Below are 14,586 nucleotides of genomic sequence, written 5' to 3'. Positions count from 1 at the left end.
CCATTTGGCGCTACTGTCACGCTGACGTCACGCCATGTATTGTATTGAAGCGTGTTGCTGTACGAATAGGACACCTCTGGTAACATTTTGTCGGACTTTAACATTTCTATAAAGTACATAATATTTATGATACACTATCGCTATCTCGCCCTTAAGTTTAGCACACCGCTGTATAAAGAAACAAGATTTAAGACTGAAATTACTGAGACATATTTTAGGAGTAGGGCATACTCTTGTAGTGGGGCTTATATTAAAAATAGGCCTACTCTGAAAAATATTCTAGAGTTTGTTTTCTGTCGGATCTTACTTTTAGGGAAACATGCCCGATACAGCTTTTCTCTTAAATTTTAACTTACAATAACATACAAAATCAGTGTAAATTTTCTGACTAGAATACACATGTCAAAAGTCATCAAAAATAAAACTTTTAGTCCCATGTGCGTGGTATGCACTCGAAAATTTAATATCCTGAAAGGGTCTTATTGAAGTAATACATACATTTCATAACAGTGCATACATTTTCGTTATTTTGATATATTGAAGTAATAAGCTAACACATTTACTTTCTTGAAAAACACTTACAATGTTTGGGTTTTTGAGTTATTATCTATTTAAATACCTTAGAACTAAAAATATCAATTTGAAGATTTAATATACTAATTATTCTAAGTATGGTTTTATATTTTTAAGGTCAATTTCCTTTTCTTGTTATGGTGATGGCAATAGTTGATTTCAGCGTTTTCCGAGCAGGTGATCCTATCTGTGGTGGTTCAATTATCGATAGCGAATGGATATTAACAGCGGCTCATTGTTGTGAGGAAGCCAGTGAAACTGTGTTTGAGGTAAAGAATTATTAAAAGCAAAATTATATGTTTGTTTCCTATCATGTCAGTATATTTCCTTAAACAATATTAGTATCCTGTATTTCAGGGAGACGGAAAGCTGTTTCACTTCTAACTACTGTTTCACTTCTAACTACTGTTTCATTGGTCTGTGAAAATCATACGGAAGAAATAACTAATAAATTTATATTCGTTCTAAATTTCTCTAGTAAAGAGAACAAATATTTCACATAAAACGATAATGCAGAAGTATCGAGGCGTTTTCCAGCGTAGGCATATGGAATTTATAGTTTCACTCCAGGTATATAGGCCTATATATATATATATATATATATATATATATATATATATATATATATATATATATATATGTAAATGTATGTGTGTGTGTGTGTGTTACTTTATTTTTCGGTAACTACTGAGCAGATCGGAACAAAATTTTGTGAATTAAATTAATAGCCCATCGTGTAAAGCATTTCATAATCTGCAGTTCATTGACCACTAGTGGTTCGAGAAGATTGTGCAGGTGATCCACAGACAGAATTAAAAATATTATAACTGAACAATTTAAAAATAAATTAAGAAAAATTTTCCACATAAAATGGACACAAAAATTCAGATATTTTAAAATCTTTCAACGTTTCATAATAGTATACTCCTCGTATCCGTATTTTAGATTCTAAAATTATTAAATATATTTTTTTTAAAAAAATACCGTATACCAAAATCTGGTATTTCCAGGAAATGAATAGAGTTACATGACTGTATTTGTCAGTAACTTGAAAGGAATCGCGTTACGTGCCGACAACAGTTGACATTGTAGAAAGAAGGGATACATAATGATCTTTGCAGCAAACAAGGATTTTATTGCTTGTTTTCCATAGCTGTTTGAAGTAAATGTGATATCTATTGAAATAACGTATTGTACCTATTACTTACGTACATAAAAGCAAACGTGAGTTTTTGACTGATAGCATCAGTAATAACTACTGAGCCAATTGAAATTATACTTTGCACGATTATCAACCTTAGCACCCCCGAATTATTATATAGTATTAAATTAATTAAAATATATATCTTAGGAGATAGCACGGGGATCATGATTTATCCGAGAAACAGAATCTCACAAGCCCGTCAAGTAGGAAGATGAAACTTGATAAACTCCTCATTACAAATAAACGTAGATCCGCTTGTCAGAAGGCTCAATTCCAGGACTTCATTACAACACGCATAACTTGCGTCGTGCATAAAGTTCAAAAATCAACACGCCCTCTCTCAGACACCACTCCGGATGTTGTCAACACCTCAACTACCCTTGCCGGCAAATGCCACATCGAAGTCTTAGACACTCTTGGCAGTGACCACCTTCGAGTCAAGTTAACTATCAGACGTTCTTTTCGCCATGACTGTTCTGTAAACATCCCACCTAGGGAGGTCCCTAGATTTGACAAAGCTAATTGGGATAACTACAGACTTCATCTTACTTCTAAGCTTGAACATCTCGAGCCACCAAATACTGAGGATGAACTATACTCGGCGCTGGATGTTATCACCTCTTCTATCCATACAGCATCCGCTGAGAATATACCTACCTCGCAAGTACATCCAAGGCGTCCTCGATTACCACCTCAGTACCTTCACATGATCAAACATTCTCGACAGTTTTACCAAGATTACGTATGCAGAAAGAACGCAGAGGCTCTACGCCATCACCAACAAATTCAACGTACGGTTCGAAACTACGTTGTAGCCTATAAACTTCGAAACTTGGTCAAAACGTGCAATACACTGGACGCAACTTCACATCATACCAAACACTGGAAGGGATTTAACATATTGACTGGCAAACTTACTCGAACACCTTATCCTCTTATTGAAGGTGATAATCCATTCACCTCAGATAGTGCCAAAGCTGATGCCTTTGCGAATTATGTCCAAACCTTCTTCACTCCATTTCCTCATGAAAGATCCGAACGACACCATCCTGCATATACGTTTAATGTTGATTTTCCTCATCTTCAACCCAGTACAAAAGCATAAATTTCCAGCTCATCACGAACTTATTACACCCAGCACAGTTCTAGAAATTCGTGAAATCACAGATCGCAAACGTAACACTGCTCCAGGCATGGAATTTATCACCTACCGTCACATTAAGGAGAGCCCTCTCTGTTTACTGCTCTTGTTAGCCCATATTTTCGCTTTCATTTTACGTACCGGTCTCATTCCCGCCGATTGGAAAACCCCCAAGACTTTAATGTTTCTAAACCCTAACAAGCCAGCTACTTCTGTATCATCTACCGTCCAATCCAATTAACCACGGTTTTCTGCAAAATTCTTGAACGCATTCTTGTAAACAGACTACATTCACATTTCTCTCGTCATCATATCATTCTATTCAATCAAACAGGTTCCCGTCCTCGCATTGGTGTTCCCCACCAGCTCTTACGCCTCATCAATCTCATTACGAATCACTTCAACCCCTCACAGCCTTCATGCTTACTTCTATTCGACCTTGAGAAAGCTTTCGATAAGGTATGGCATCTTGCTCTTTTCTTTAAGCTTCTGTCTTGTAAACTACCAATGTTCTACATCCAATTCATTTTCAACTTTCTATCTTGCATTACATATAACTGTAAACAACTCCTTATTACATCCTGTCCTTATTCATTCCGGCGTTCCGCAGGACTCAGCATTTCTACACTTCTGTATCTGCTCTTCGTTGCCGATATTCCTCCACTTCCTCCAAATGTACATCTCTTCCAGTTTGCAGACGACACAGCCTTTCTTGCTTTGGGCAAAATGATCAATCAATTGAACAACACTCCAATCTACCATCAATATCTTTGTTAGTTGTTGCTCGAAATGGATTACGCCTAAATTCTGAGAAGATTGAAGCAATAATTTTTCTTGACCCTTAGGGACGGTCCAGCGTCCATAAAAACCCAACACGCCTGAACCTTTCTGTTCTTGATACTCCCATCAAAACTACCAAACACGTTACCTAGGTGTTACATTCGATACTCACCTCACATGGCGACCTCACTTAGCTCAGATTACCACTAAAGCTTATAATAGACTGAATCTTCTTCGTCGACTCACTGGCACAACCTGGGGCCTACAAGCAGATACCATTCTCACAACATATAAGGTCTCTACGAACCGTCCTCACCTATGGGTTCACAGCTTGGGTTGCTGCACATTCAACCTTGTACAACAAGCTCAAGATCCTAGAACGACACGCCCTGCGTATTGCATATCGTATCAAGCTACCCAGCCCTACACAAGGTCTGTATGATTTCATCTCCTTTTCTCACATCCTTTACCACATCGAAAAACTTCGACTTTCCTACATCAATAGACTGGCTCAGAAGCATCCCCTTTTCCTTGATATTCTACACAGTGATTTCGACTACGCTCCACAACATCCTGTCCGCCACCCGCCACTCTTTCTCCTCTTTACTTTATACCATTATTCACTCCCACCAAATCATCCTAATGAAGACATCGCATCAGCCTTTGCTATTCATTCAGATTCGCACTACACCTTATCATGATACGCACAGTAATCCATCTCTTCTAACATGACTCATTGTGTCTCTCATCATGGCCCTGAGCAGCCCCAGGATCGGAAAATAACATGCACTCGTCTAGCTAACCCTTCCCTTTACTGTGTTGTGGCGTTCAGTGCACCTCATCCTCATCTCCATCTCATCACTCATCCTAATGATTATGGCTAAAGGCCATAATGTCTGCTATGGTAATGCTATATAATTTAAAATCAATAAAGTTTATATAAATTATTAAATCACTTAGACCATCCCTACTGTCTCCTTTCTATATTACTATTCCTTCTCTTCTCAAGAAAATGGCGTAAGGGGCTAGAATGCCTTTAGTATGTAGAAAAAAATAATAAAAATAAACGAATCCGTATCCCAGCAATTCTGAAAATTTGCGTTTTAAGGAGCTATATATCTATATAAAAATTTACATATGTATGTGTGTATTTTATAGCATAATTCTGGAATATGTGGAAGACTTTCAACCAAACTTGACACAATCTATATATTAAAATGCTAAGTTTATATGTTTGTCTCCAAAGAAAAGTTTATGTTTGTTCCCAGTCTTTTCGACAATGAGCTCTCGAAACACAAGTGCTAGAAACGTGTCGTTTTTGTTGATCGATTCCAAATTTTCTGCAGATTCTCCAATTCTAATTGAATATTTAAATAACATGTCGTTATTTCTTTATTACATTTTTAAGAGAATAGTGGAAGTTTTGATTTTTTTTAAAATTAAAGCATCATATTGTATGAGTTATACATTCCAAAACAACATAGTTGTATATCTCTTAGGCGTTTGTTTCATGGCCAAATGATAATGAAAAAACGATAGATAATCATCTCTCCATGCTAAAATGAACCTTTATTGTTTGGAGTGTTCTCCCGATGAACACCATATATATCACTGGCATTATAATTAATTGTGTTTGTAATGTATTTACTTTTTACACACTGGGTGCAAGAAGAAAGAAAACACTGGCCATATATGAATTAGAAACTCCAAACGGAAACAGGCTCAATCTTGCAAACGGTGCGAGATATTGCAATAATAATAATAATAAACTCCCCTTTATGATACCCATTGCCGATTTTTATCAAGACGTCTTTCACTTGTGTCTGTAAAGGGACATCTGAACAAAAACAGTACCTCGCGCCAAGTTCCAGTGTTCGTTTCAGATGCAGTGGCCAAGGAACATGTCTCATCCATCCTCATCTCAACACTTTTTGAAGCTGCGAACTTGGCTGCACTTTTTGCACCTCCGGTGTTTTTGTTCAGATTTCACTTCTTTTTGTAGTTCGCAATGTCAATATCGTATGTTGGGATTCTCAATTGTGACATATTGTTGGATTTAAATTTAGAATTGTACATTTTTAAAGGAGTCATAATGTGTCACAAGCAACATTAGTTCCCAACTGCTCTCTCTCCGGGAATCAAATCCAGGACCATGTACAAGAAAGGCGCACATACTAGCCACTAAACCAGCGGGGAGGATTTCTTCTACTAAATATCTGTCAGAGAGTTATGTCCAAGCGAGATTCTAATTCATTTACCCGAGCTACAAAATCACAATCGCTAATGTATAATTTTTTATTACCTAAATACGAAGAGTATCAATAGGGTCCCAAAACCCTTGATGCTGAATCCTCGACGCTACATCACTAGACATGGCTGGTGTTTCAATATACTTAGTTGTTCCCTACCCTTCCACATTACGAAATTACGGAGTTCATTACATGACGCGCATGTTGTGCAGTTTCTTACTGGTTCGGGTTTTCCTTCCAATGATATACACCTTTCAAATAGCTTGTAAGCTTAATTATATTTGCCAACAACTTATTCTGATTATATATAAAACTACAAGAACTGACATAAATTAAAGGGGTGCTTCCAGTTGACGTGAAAAGTTGAAATGATGAAGGGTGGATGAAGAATTTCCGCATGTTATTTAAATAAGCGTTTTCCTGGGATACAAAATTTTTTCTTTTAGATAGTTAAAATAGGAAAAGAAACTTGAAATTCGGAAGAATAGTGGCCTTAAGAGGTGTGAGGCCGTAGGCAGAGCAAAGGCGGGGTTGTGGGGGCGAAGCTCCCAGCTGGGCAAATTAAGGAAATATGAAGGGCAAATGCACGGAATTCACTGTTGATGAAAAGGCTGATACGTAGATTCATACAATGTTCACAGATGTAGATACAAAGCATCAAGAACATTTTTACATAACGACTGTGGTAGCCATAATATAACTCGTGGTACCAATATTTTTACGAAATCGGTTACATTTTGTTGCTAGTCTCATATAAAAGTCGAACAATTGGATCTCTCATTTCTTCGAAAACTTCATTAATTCTAAATATCCTCACTCACCTCTACATTCTCTTACTCATTAAATTAATTTCAATATCTATTTAATACCATGACTGCAATAAAGGAAAAATATTCACCGAAAAAAGAAAAATATTGGCTTTCCTTGTCTGGGTTTCCAACCACGAAATTTACGGCAGTACTCACGCAAGACCGGATTTCCCAATAGGCCCGGTAGGCCCGGGCCTATGAGCGCAAGCTTCCAGGGGGCGCACGACCGAGAAAAAAAAATTAAAAATATCTACAAATAAAAATAAATAGCCATAACTTAACATATTTTTTGAATTGATTAAAAAATCAGGCTAATAAAGCATTCTGATTTTGAAGTTCATTGGAAGAAATAATTGTTGGTAAAATTCACCAATCTTTTGTTAATACATTAACGGTATTTTGTTAAGCCCAGAACCAAGTAAATTCCTCAAAAAACTTGTAATGATAAAATTGCATCGTGGAGTGGTGTTTAAGCAATTAACATATAGGCCTGATATAATTTTTTAATAAAGGTTTTTAGCAAAGTAACTTTAACCAGACTAGGGAGCGGAAAAATTTATTGGGCCTAGGGGCGCCAAAATGCTAAATCCGGCCCTGTACGTACGTGCCTTAGTCCACGTTTTTTAAAAGTTAACTGATTCACAGAACGTGCCTCATTAACTTGCTTAACTACTTATTACGAGCTTTCAATTGTTTTACTCACACACTGAGAAAAAAGTATGTGCCGTACGTAAAAATGTAGGTTACATGTGTAAATCCTGTAGTTTTTGAACTTAACGTACACTAAACGTATAACTGAAAAAGTATATTTTATACATACTTTCTGTATAAGGGTTCCGATTAAACGTACTACTTTCCGCACGAACGCAAGAACTGTATGGAGGCGGTCGGATTTCACATACAGATGGATATACAGTATGTAACTTATAGCTGACGTACGCAACATACGTGTGCGTACATAAGGTACGGAAGGCTGTTAGATGTCAGTCATCCTGCAACGACATGGTGTAACATCTAAGCGGGAAAGAGGGCAGTACGAATGGAAAGCGTGTGGATAATGTATGCTAAATATTGATATATGTAGTAAACATAAGGATTCCGTATATTTGTACAATATACCACTGCCTAGATAACGGATTTTTCTCAGTGAGTTTAGTTCGTTTTTCTATTGACTTAGAACGAGAAGGACACTAACAAAGAAAGATCGAGGAGAGTTAAGATTCAAAAGTCTCTTCCACCAGGAATCTAACCCGGGACTCTATAAACCGAAGACGCACGTAATAGCCAATAGTCCACCGAGGAGGGCACCCGCTCGACCACTCGGACGATTGACAACGTTATCGCTATGCATATGATGTGTTGAATAACGTTCCCGATTTCTGATTATAAGGACACTTTTATTTTCGCCAGTGAAAAATATTCAATAGCAAATTACTCAAATTTCATACTCAAGCCGTTATAGGGTACCTTCATGGAGAGTTTCACATCTTTATCTCATTAAGAAGTACCTAATAGCTATGGACAGTTTTTCGCCCATAAAAATTCCCATAGTACATTCCTTACAATTGGAACCTTTTACTTACTCAAGTCATTACGAAAGATAGGTACCATTATGCAGAGTTTCAGTCTCTATCTCATTTGGAAGCACGTAATCAATGATAAGTGAGTAAATGAACCGATCTCTGTTAGGATAAGAACAGTTTTTCATCCATAAAAAAATCCAAAGCACATTCCTTAAATTTCGGACATATTTTTTCATATTCAAGCCATTATAAGGTACCTAGGTATCTTTGTGTAGACATTCACATCTTTATCTGATTGGAAAGTACCTGATAGCTATAATTTTTCGCCTATAAGAAATTTCCCATGGCACATTCCTCAAATTTCGGACATTTCCCATACTCAAGTCATTTTAAGGTACCCTTATGCAGAGATTCATGCCTCTGCCTAATCAATGTTATGAGTGAGTGAGTCAGTCAGTGAACCGATTTCTGCTTGGCTAAGGAAAGTTTTCACCCATAAAAATTTCCCTTAGCACATTGCTTAAATTTCAGACCTTTACCATACTCAAGTCGTTATAAGATACCAATAGACAGAGGTTCACGTCACTATTTCATTAAGAAGTACTTAATCAATGCGACGACTGAGTGAATGAACCGATTTCTGCTTGGATAAAAACAGTTTTTCATCCATATAAAGTTTAGCATTTCTCACATTTCGGACTTTTTCACGCTCAAGTCATTATGAGGTACCTCTATGCAGAGTTTCACGTCTTTATCTAATTGGAAACTAGCAAAACAATGTGATGAGTGAATGAATGAACCGATTTGTGCTTTGCTAACGACAGTTTTTCATCCATGAAAATTTTCTCATTGCACATTCTTCACATTACGAACTTTTTTCATACTCAAGTCATTATAAGGTACCTTTAAGCAAAAATTCACGCAACTATTTTATTGGAACTAGAAATAAATGTGATGAGTGAGCGAATACACCGATTTCTGCTTTGCTAAGGACAGTTTTTCGCCCATGAAAAATTCCCCATAGCACATTACTCATATTTCGGAATTTGTTCGCACTTAAGTCATTATAGGATACCTTTACGCAGACTTTCGCGTCTCTATCTCATTGTGAAGTACATAATCAATTTGAGGAGCGAGAGTGAAACAATTTCTTGCTTGGCTAAGGACGGTTTTTTTGCCCATAAAAATTTTCCCATTTCACATTCCTCACATTTCGGACCTTTTCCATACTCAAGTCATTATAGAGTATCTTTATGCAGAGTTTCACGTCTCTGTCTCATTGCGAAGTGCCTAATCAATTTGATGAGTGAGTGAGTGAAACAATTTCTTGCTTGGCTAAGGACAGCTTTTTGCCCATAAAAATTTTGCCATTGCTCATTCCTCACATTTCGGACTTTTTTCTTGTTTAAGTCATTATAGGGTACCCATATGTAGAGGTTCACGTCTCTATCTCATTGGAAAGTACCTAATCAATTTGATGAGCGAGTGAGTGAAACGATTTCTCGTTTGGATAAGGACAGTTTGAGACATCCCTTATTATATCTCTCCTTCTACTCTGCTCTGTATTTTGGGTCACCATCTGGAGAGTAACTCCAAAAAAATTAGCGCATCAGATAACGCTTTCCAGATCCGGAGTGAAAAACATTCTAACCATGGAATCGAGCATGTGTATAAACTTAGCTTATTAAAATATATAGCAGAAATGACCAAGGAAATTTCAGATTCAAAATGATTATTGCAAACTCAATAAGTTGGAACAGAGCAAGATTTGAAATACAATATTTTAGTTTCAAAACTGTTTCTATATTCTATGCATCATTAAATAGGCCCTATTTGCTTTCTTTCTTCTTCAGTTTTTTTTATGAATCCAATGATATGAGTTTCGAGGGATGAATAAATACATTGTCTGTAGGTTTAGTTTGTGACGAAAACTAGGTATAAATTAAGTTCTATAATTAGGTTTAGTTCCTGGTAGAATATATTTCCTATTATTTGCAAGCTGTTAAGTTGTTTGATGTTAAATATACAGTTTATTCCAGAAGGTTGTTTATGTTGTTTAGCATTCTTGATTTTAGGTTAACACTAGCACTCTTACTTAACTATAACTTTAAATAGCACTTGGTTCATAGAAGTTAGCTATGTCTGTTTCATTTTTATCATATTTTTGTATGTATATACTTTTTTATATTTAATTATTTATTTCACTATATTTATTATAAACCTTTATATTAATTTTCATCGTAGAACATTTCATTCGTTGCAATATTTTAATATCATTATATTTATTTTCATTTTATTCGTCGTAATCACGTATTTAACAGACACACCAATTGGAAACCCAATAAATCAAATACGTATGTAATACCGCGTCAACCTATTCCAAGCAGAAGTATGTAAGTACGTCTCCTTCCGACGTAATCCCCAATCGACATGCAATCTTCGAAATAGTATGTAGTACGAAAACCATTCTTTTGTAAACATTACATTAACGATTTCCTTCTTCCATGGGAACTGATACCATTTGAATAGCCAATGCACAAATAACATAGTATAAGTTAACAGGGAATTTTTACGAGGCTATAATTAATTTAGACCATTCATACGAATATCGGAAGATACATTACTTATGAGAACCCGGAGTGGGTTCAAAGAATTCACTTCACAACAATTGGATACATAACTTCAAAGCCACGCATACGGTATCTTATCTCGAATGTATTAATCAAAGTTCAAATATTTTACTCTAGGACTAAAATATTTCTTAAAAGATACAATTTTAAAATCTTCATTTACATTGTTCACTTTATAGTTGAAATCTATATTTCTTTCTCTATAGTCCTTCTTCAGCAACAGTAGCTTTTCTGGCGCAGAATTTTAAGTGTTTACTTGCCACCAAATTAACAAATCATTTAATAATTATGAATGAATCTAAAATTTAACTATAAATTTAGATTAACAAATGAGTTACTATTTGGAAATTAAGAACACACAGAAATTATGTATTTGTAATGCCATCACCCAAGATGATGGGGCATTACAATTTGACCGTGGTGACGAAAAATTTTATCAGGAGATAAAATTTTCATTTCAAATTTGCGTGTGTGTTCACAGCTTGATTTCTATTTATCTTCATAACTATGGAGGGTCCAAATTACACTTATTTCATTTCTACAACTGTCTTCCAATTTTCTTGAACATTTCTCTGTTTGAAGCCCATAAAACATAACGAATAACGTAAACTATAAAGTTGTATCAACGGAATAAAGTTCCTACAGTACGAACGAAGTTTTAATGATAGCACATCAAAATAACAAAAGCTCCAACATCAAATAAACGATAACAGTAATTAAAATCAAATATGAAATTCCGTCAAGGGAGATTACCAATTCTTATTAACTTGTATCACAGAACATTTCTTTCTTTTCTGTTATATTTCTTTTATATCTACAATTTTGAATAAAATTCCTTCTTGTTGTCCATGTCTTATCTCGTGTTCTGGTTACCGATCTATTCAATTGTTTCCTCCTTGTTACTTCACGATAACCTTTAATCTTCTTTCTGCCATTAGTTTGATATCCAACTGTCTTCTTTTCTTGGTATTTCATATTTGTTTTTTCCGCTAAAGCTTTCTTCTTCACCTCTTTCAAGTACTGACAGAATCGTCTCATTTTAGTAATCGCTCTTCTTAGTGTTGTAAATAGAAAAAAACCGTTCGCACTTTTTCAGAAATGTACGTTTTTTTTAAAAAAAACATTGTCTCTCGTTTTTTTCTAAATTTCGTTTTTTTTCAAATAGTCATTTGTAATGCATCTTACGTCTATTTAAGCATGAAATATTTTTATGTAGGTGTAATCATCGTAAAATGCAACAAAAATTAAACGCTAGATACTGATACGCTACAAATATTTTACAATTTACATGAATACCATACTTATTAACAATTCAGGTTTCAGCAGTTTTCATCAATATCAACTAAGAAATAAAAGTAGAATTGAAATTTTGTTTTTTTCGTCAAAGCATTCCTTTAATATGTACGAAAATAATGTCACGAACAGTATAAAATTCAAATAACTTGTCTAAAGGTAAAACCTAATACTAATTTGCCTAATAGTATTTTTCTAAATATCATACATAAATAATTTGTCGACTAGATATATATGATATCCAGAGCCGGCTCTACCATATCTGTAACATTTGCATTTGCATGGAGCGGCAAGTTTGGTGGGTCCGGCAAAATCTGTTATAAGCAGAGAACGGATGTTTAGGCATTAAAAACTTGGAAAATAGGCAAATAGGCACCTAAAATTTAAAAAATTAGTAAAATAGGTACTAAAATGTAACTCGAAATAATGAAGATAAATGCTCAATAGAATTTATAAAATAGATTCGTCATAAATAGTCTTCAAAGAATATAGCAACATACCTGTTTGTTAATGTCTTCTTTCATTCTCTATATAAAAAACGAAGCTTCATATGTATTTCATATTTTATATCTATCTATCTATCTATCTATCTATCTATCTATATCTATATCTATATCTATATATATATATATATATATAGAGAGAGAGAGAGAGAGAGCGAGAGAGAGAGAGAGAGAGAGAGAGAGAGAGAGAAAGAGAAAGAGAGAGAGATTATAATGTATCATGTGCTTGTGTTATATACAGAATATAAATTATATATATTTCCCAATTTTTTTTTCAAAGGATATTAAATTTACTTAGTATAATTACTACATATATACATGTACATATTATCACTGCTTACTATTCAGTATAGATTAATTATAAAAGAAAAACTTCTTCTAATGATTTTCCAGGAGGTAATGTACCTAAAATGGAAGCCACATTTCCTCGCTGAACTGCTATGCTGATACGTTGTATCAGAAAAGTAGAAGCCCGCTTGTCACCAGTAAGGTGTGCTATACGTTGGCCTACTTCTTTGATGAAATTGAGCCCTTCGAGACCCCAAATGCCGCTCGATTCAATGGCTACGGGCACGAACATGTATCTGTTGAGCAGATCTTTATATTTTCTTCTTTTCTCGCATTCTCTGCGGGCTGCAATAGCTCCTTCTCGAGATGAAGAAAGAGTCAAATTAGATGACGCGAAAGAGTCAGAGCATGTGAAATCCCAGAGAAGAATCCTTCCCCTCTTCCATGGTACCAGCGTCATGCCATCTGGTCTTTTGCCATCAGATCTGTTACACCCCACAGGTTCACGGACAGATGGAACTTCCGCCGATGTGAGTGCTCTCCAGATAATGTCATTCACGTTCGAATGCCTCACATGTCTTCCGGAGCTACTTATACAAGACAGACCATGTAGACCATTCTGCTTGACTGATGCACCACATTTAGAGCAGTTGTGTGATTCACAGATGTCTACTCCTAGGCGAAGTGCAACTGCAATACGAAAACTTTCGTTTGGAAGGTGCAGTCCTAGGGTGTGTGAAGGTAATGCCTGTAGCCAAGCACCTGAAATTGCTGATGAGGAGGCGAGAAGTCTAGCCTTATCCTCTTGACTGTCTGCTTCTTGTAATAACACTGATTGATGTAATTTGATGATTGGCTTGTCCCAAATTGATTGCGAACTTCTGCCCGTTATTTCAGGAGCGCTTAAACCAACTAGGTTAGACCAGTCAGATATGCAGTCTTGGACGTCAGATTCTATGTGAGGCTCATTCAGTTGGTTGAGGAGTATCTCAATGGTATGCCGGGAGCCATAGAACGACGCTAAAAATGAAGGATACGCCAAATCGACAGCCCGACGAATACCAAGACCTCCAGAATCAACTGGAAGGGAGGCCTGTATCCATGCGTTGCTATTTAGGTTACAGTTGAGTAACGATTCCAGTCCACATTTCAGAACGGTGTCAAACTTCTCTAGTAAATCGACTTCATGCCAAGAAGTAGAACAGCGTAAAAAATAGATTATTCTTGGTATGGAGAACGACGCACGAAGGAGATAAAAAGCTGAATGTGCGGAGACTAGGGCCAGACGTGATAAGAAAAAGTCTAACTTTTTAGTTTTCTCGACTAACAAATTACGTGTTGTCTCAGGTGAAAGGGCTGCACCAAGTAGAAAGGCTGACGAGGTTGTGATAAGTTGTATTCCCGGTGCTGAATTTTTAAATTGTGAATATAACACTTCTATTTGATCTTGCGAAATTCCTAAAAACCCTACTTCACACTTCATAAAATTTAAGTGTAGTCCGATGTCTGCTGCCATAGTTCGAATATTGTGTAGTTCACTTATAACTGTGTCAGGATCTCCTGCTATAGTGCCATCATCTAAGTACCAGATAT

General features: G+C 35.9%; 1 protein-coding gene across 4 annotated transcripts in view; it reads left to right on the top strand.

The window, feature by feature from the left end:
• LOC145662811 (trypsin-like) overlaps positions 1-14,586 on the top strand; it is a 108,201-nt gene that overhangs the window by 18,243 nt on the left and 75,372 nt on the right. For 2 of the 4 annotated variants that reach the window (XM_081728700.1, XM_081728703.1), the window contains one exon: positions 751-842. In XM_081728700.1, the coding sequence (XP_081584826.1) occupies positions 751-842 (92 nt within the window). Of the gene's footprint in view, positions 1-690; positions 843-14,586 lie in introns of all 4 variants that reach the window. The other 2 variants (XM_081728702.1, XM_081728699.1) reach the window with 1 other exon arrangement.

The sequence above is a fragment of the Thermobia domestica genome, chromosome 10 (assembly GCF_964235325.1).
Source record: "Thermobia domestica chromosome 10, izTheDome1.hap1.1, whole genome shotgun sequence".
NCBI lineage: Eukaryota > Metazoa > Arthropoda > Insecta > Zygentoma > Lepismatidae > Thermobia > Thermobia domestica.
The sequence above is the reverse complement of the archived record's forward strand: the minus strand, read 5'-3'. Positions and strand labels throughout refer to the sequence as shown.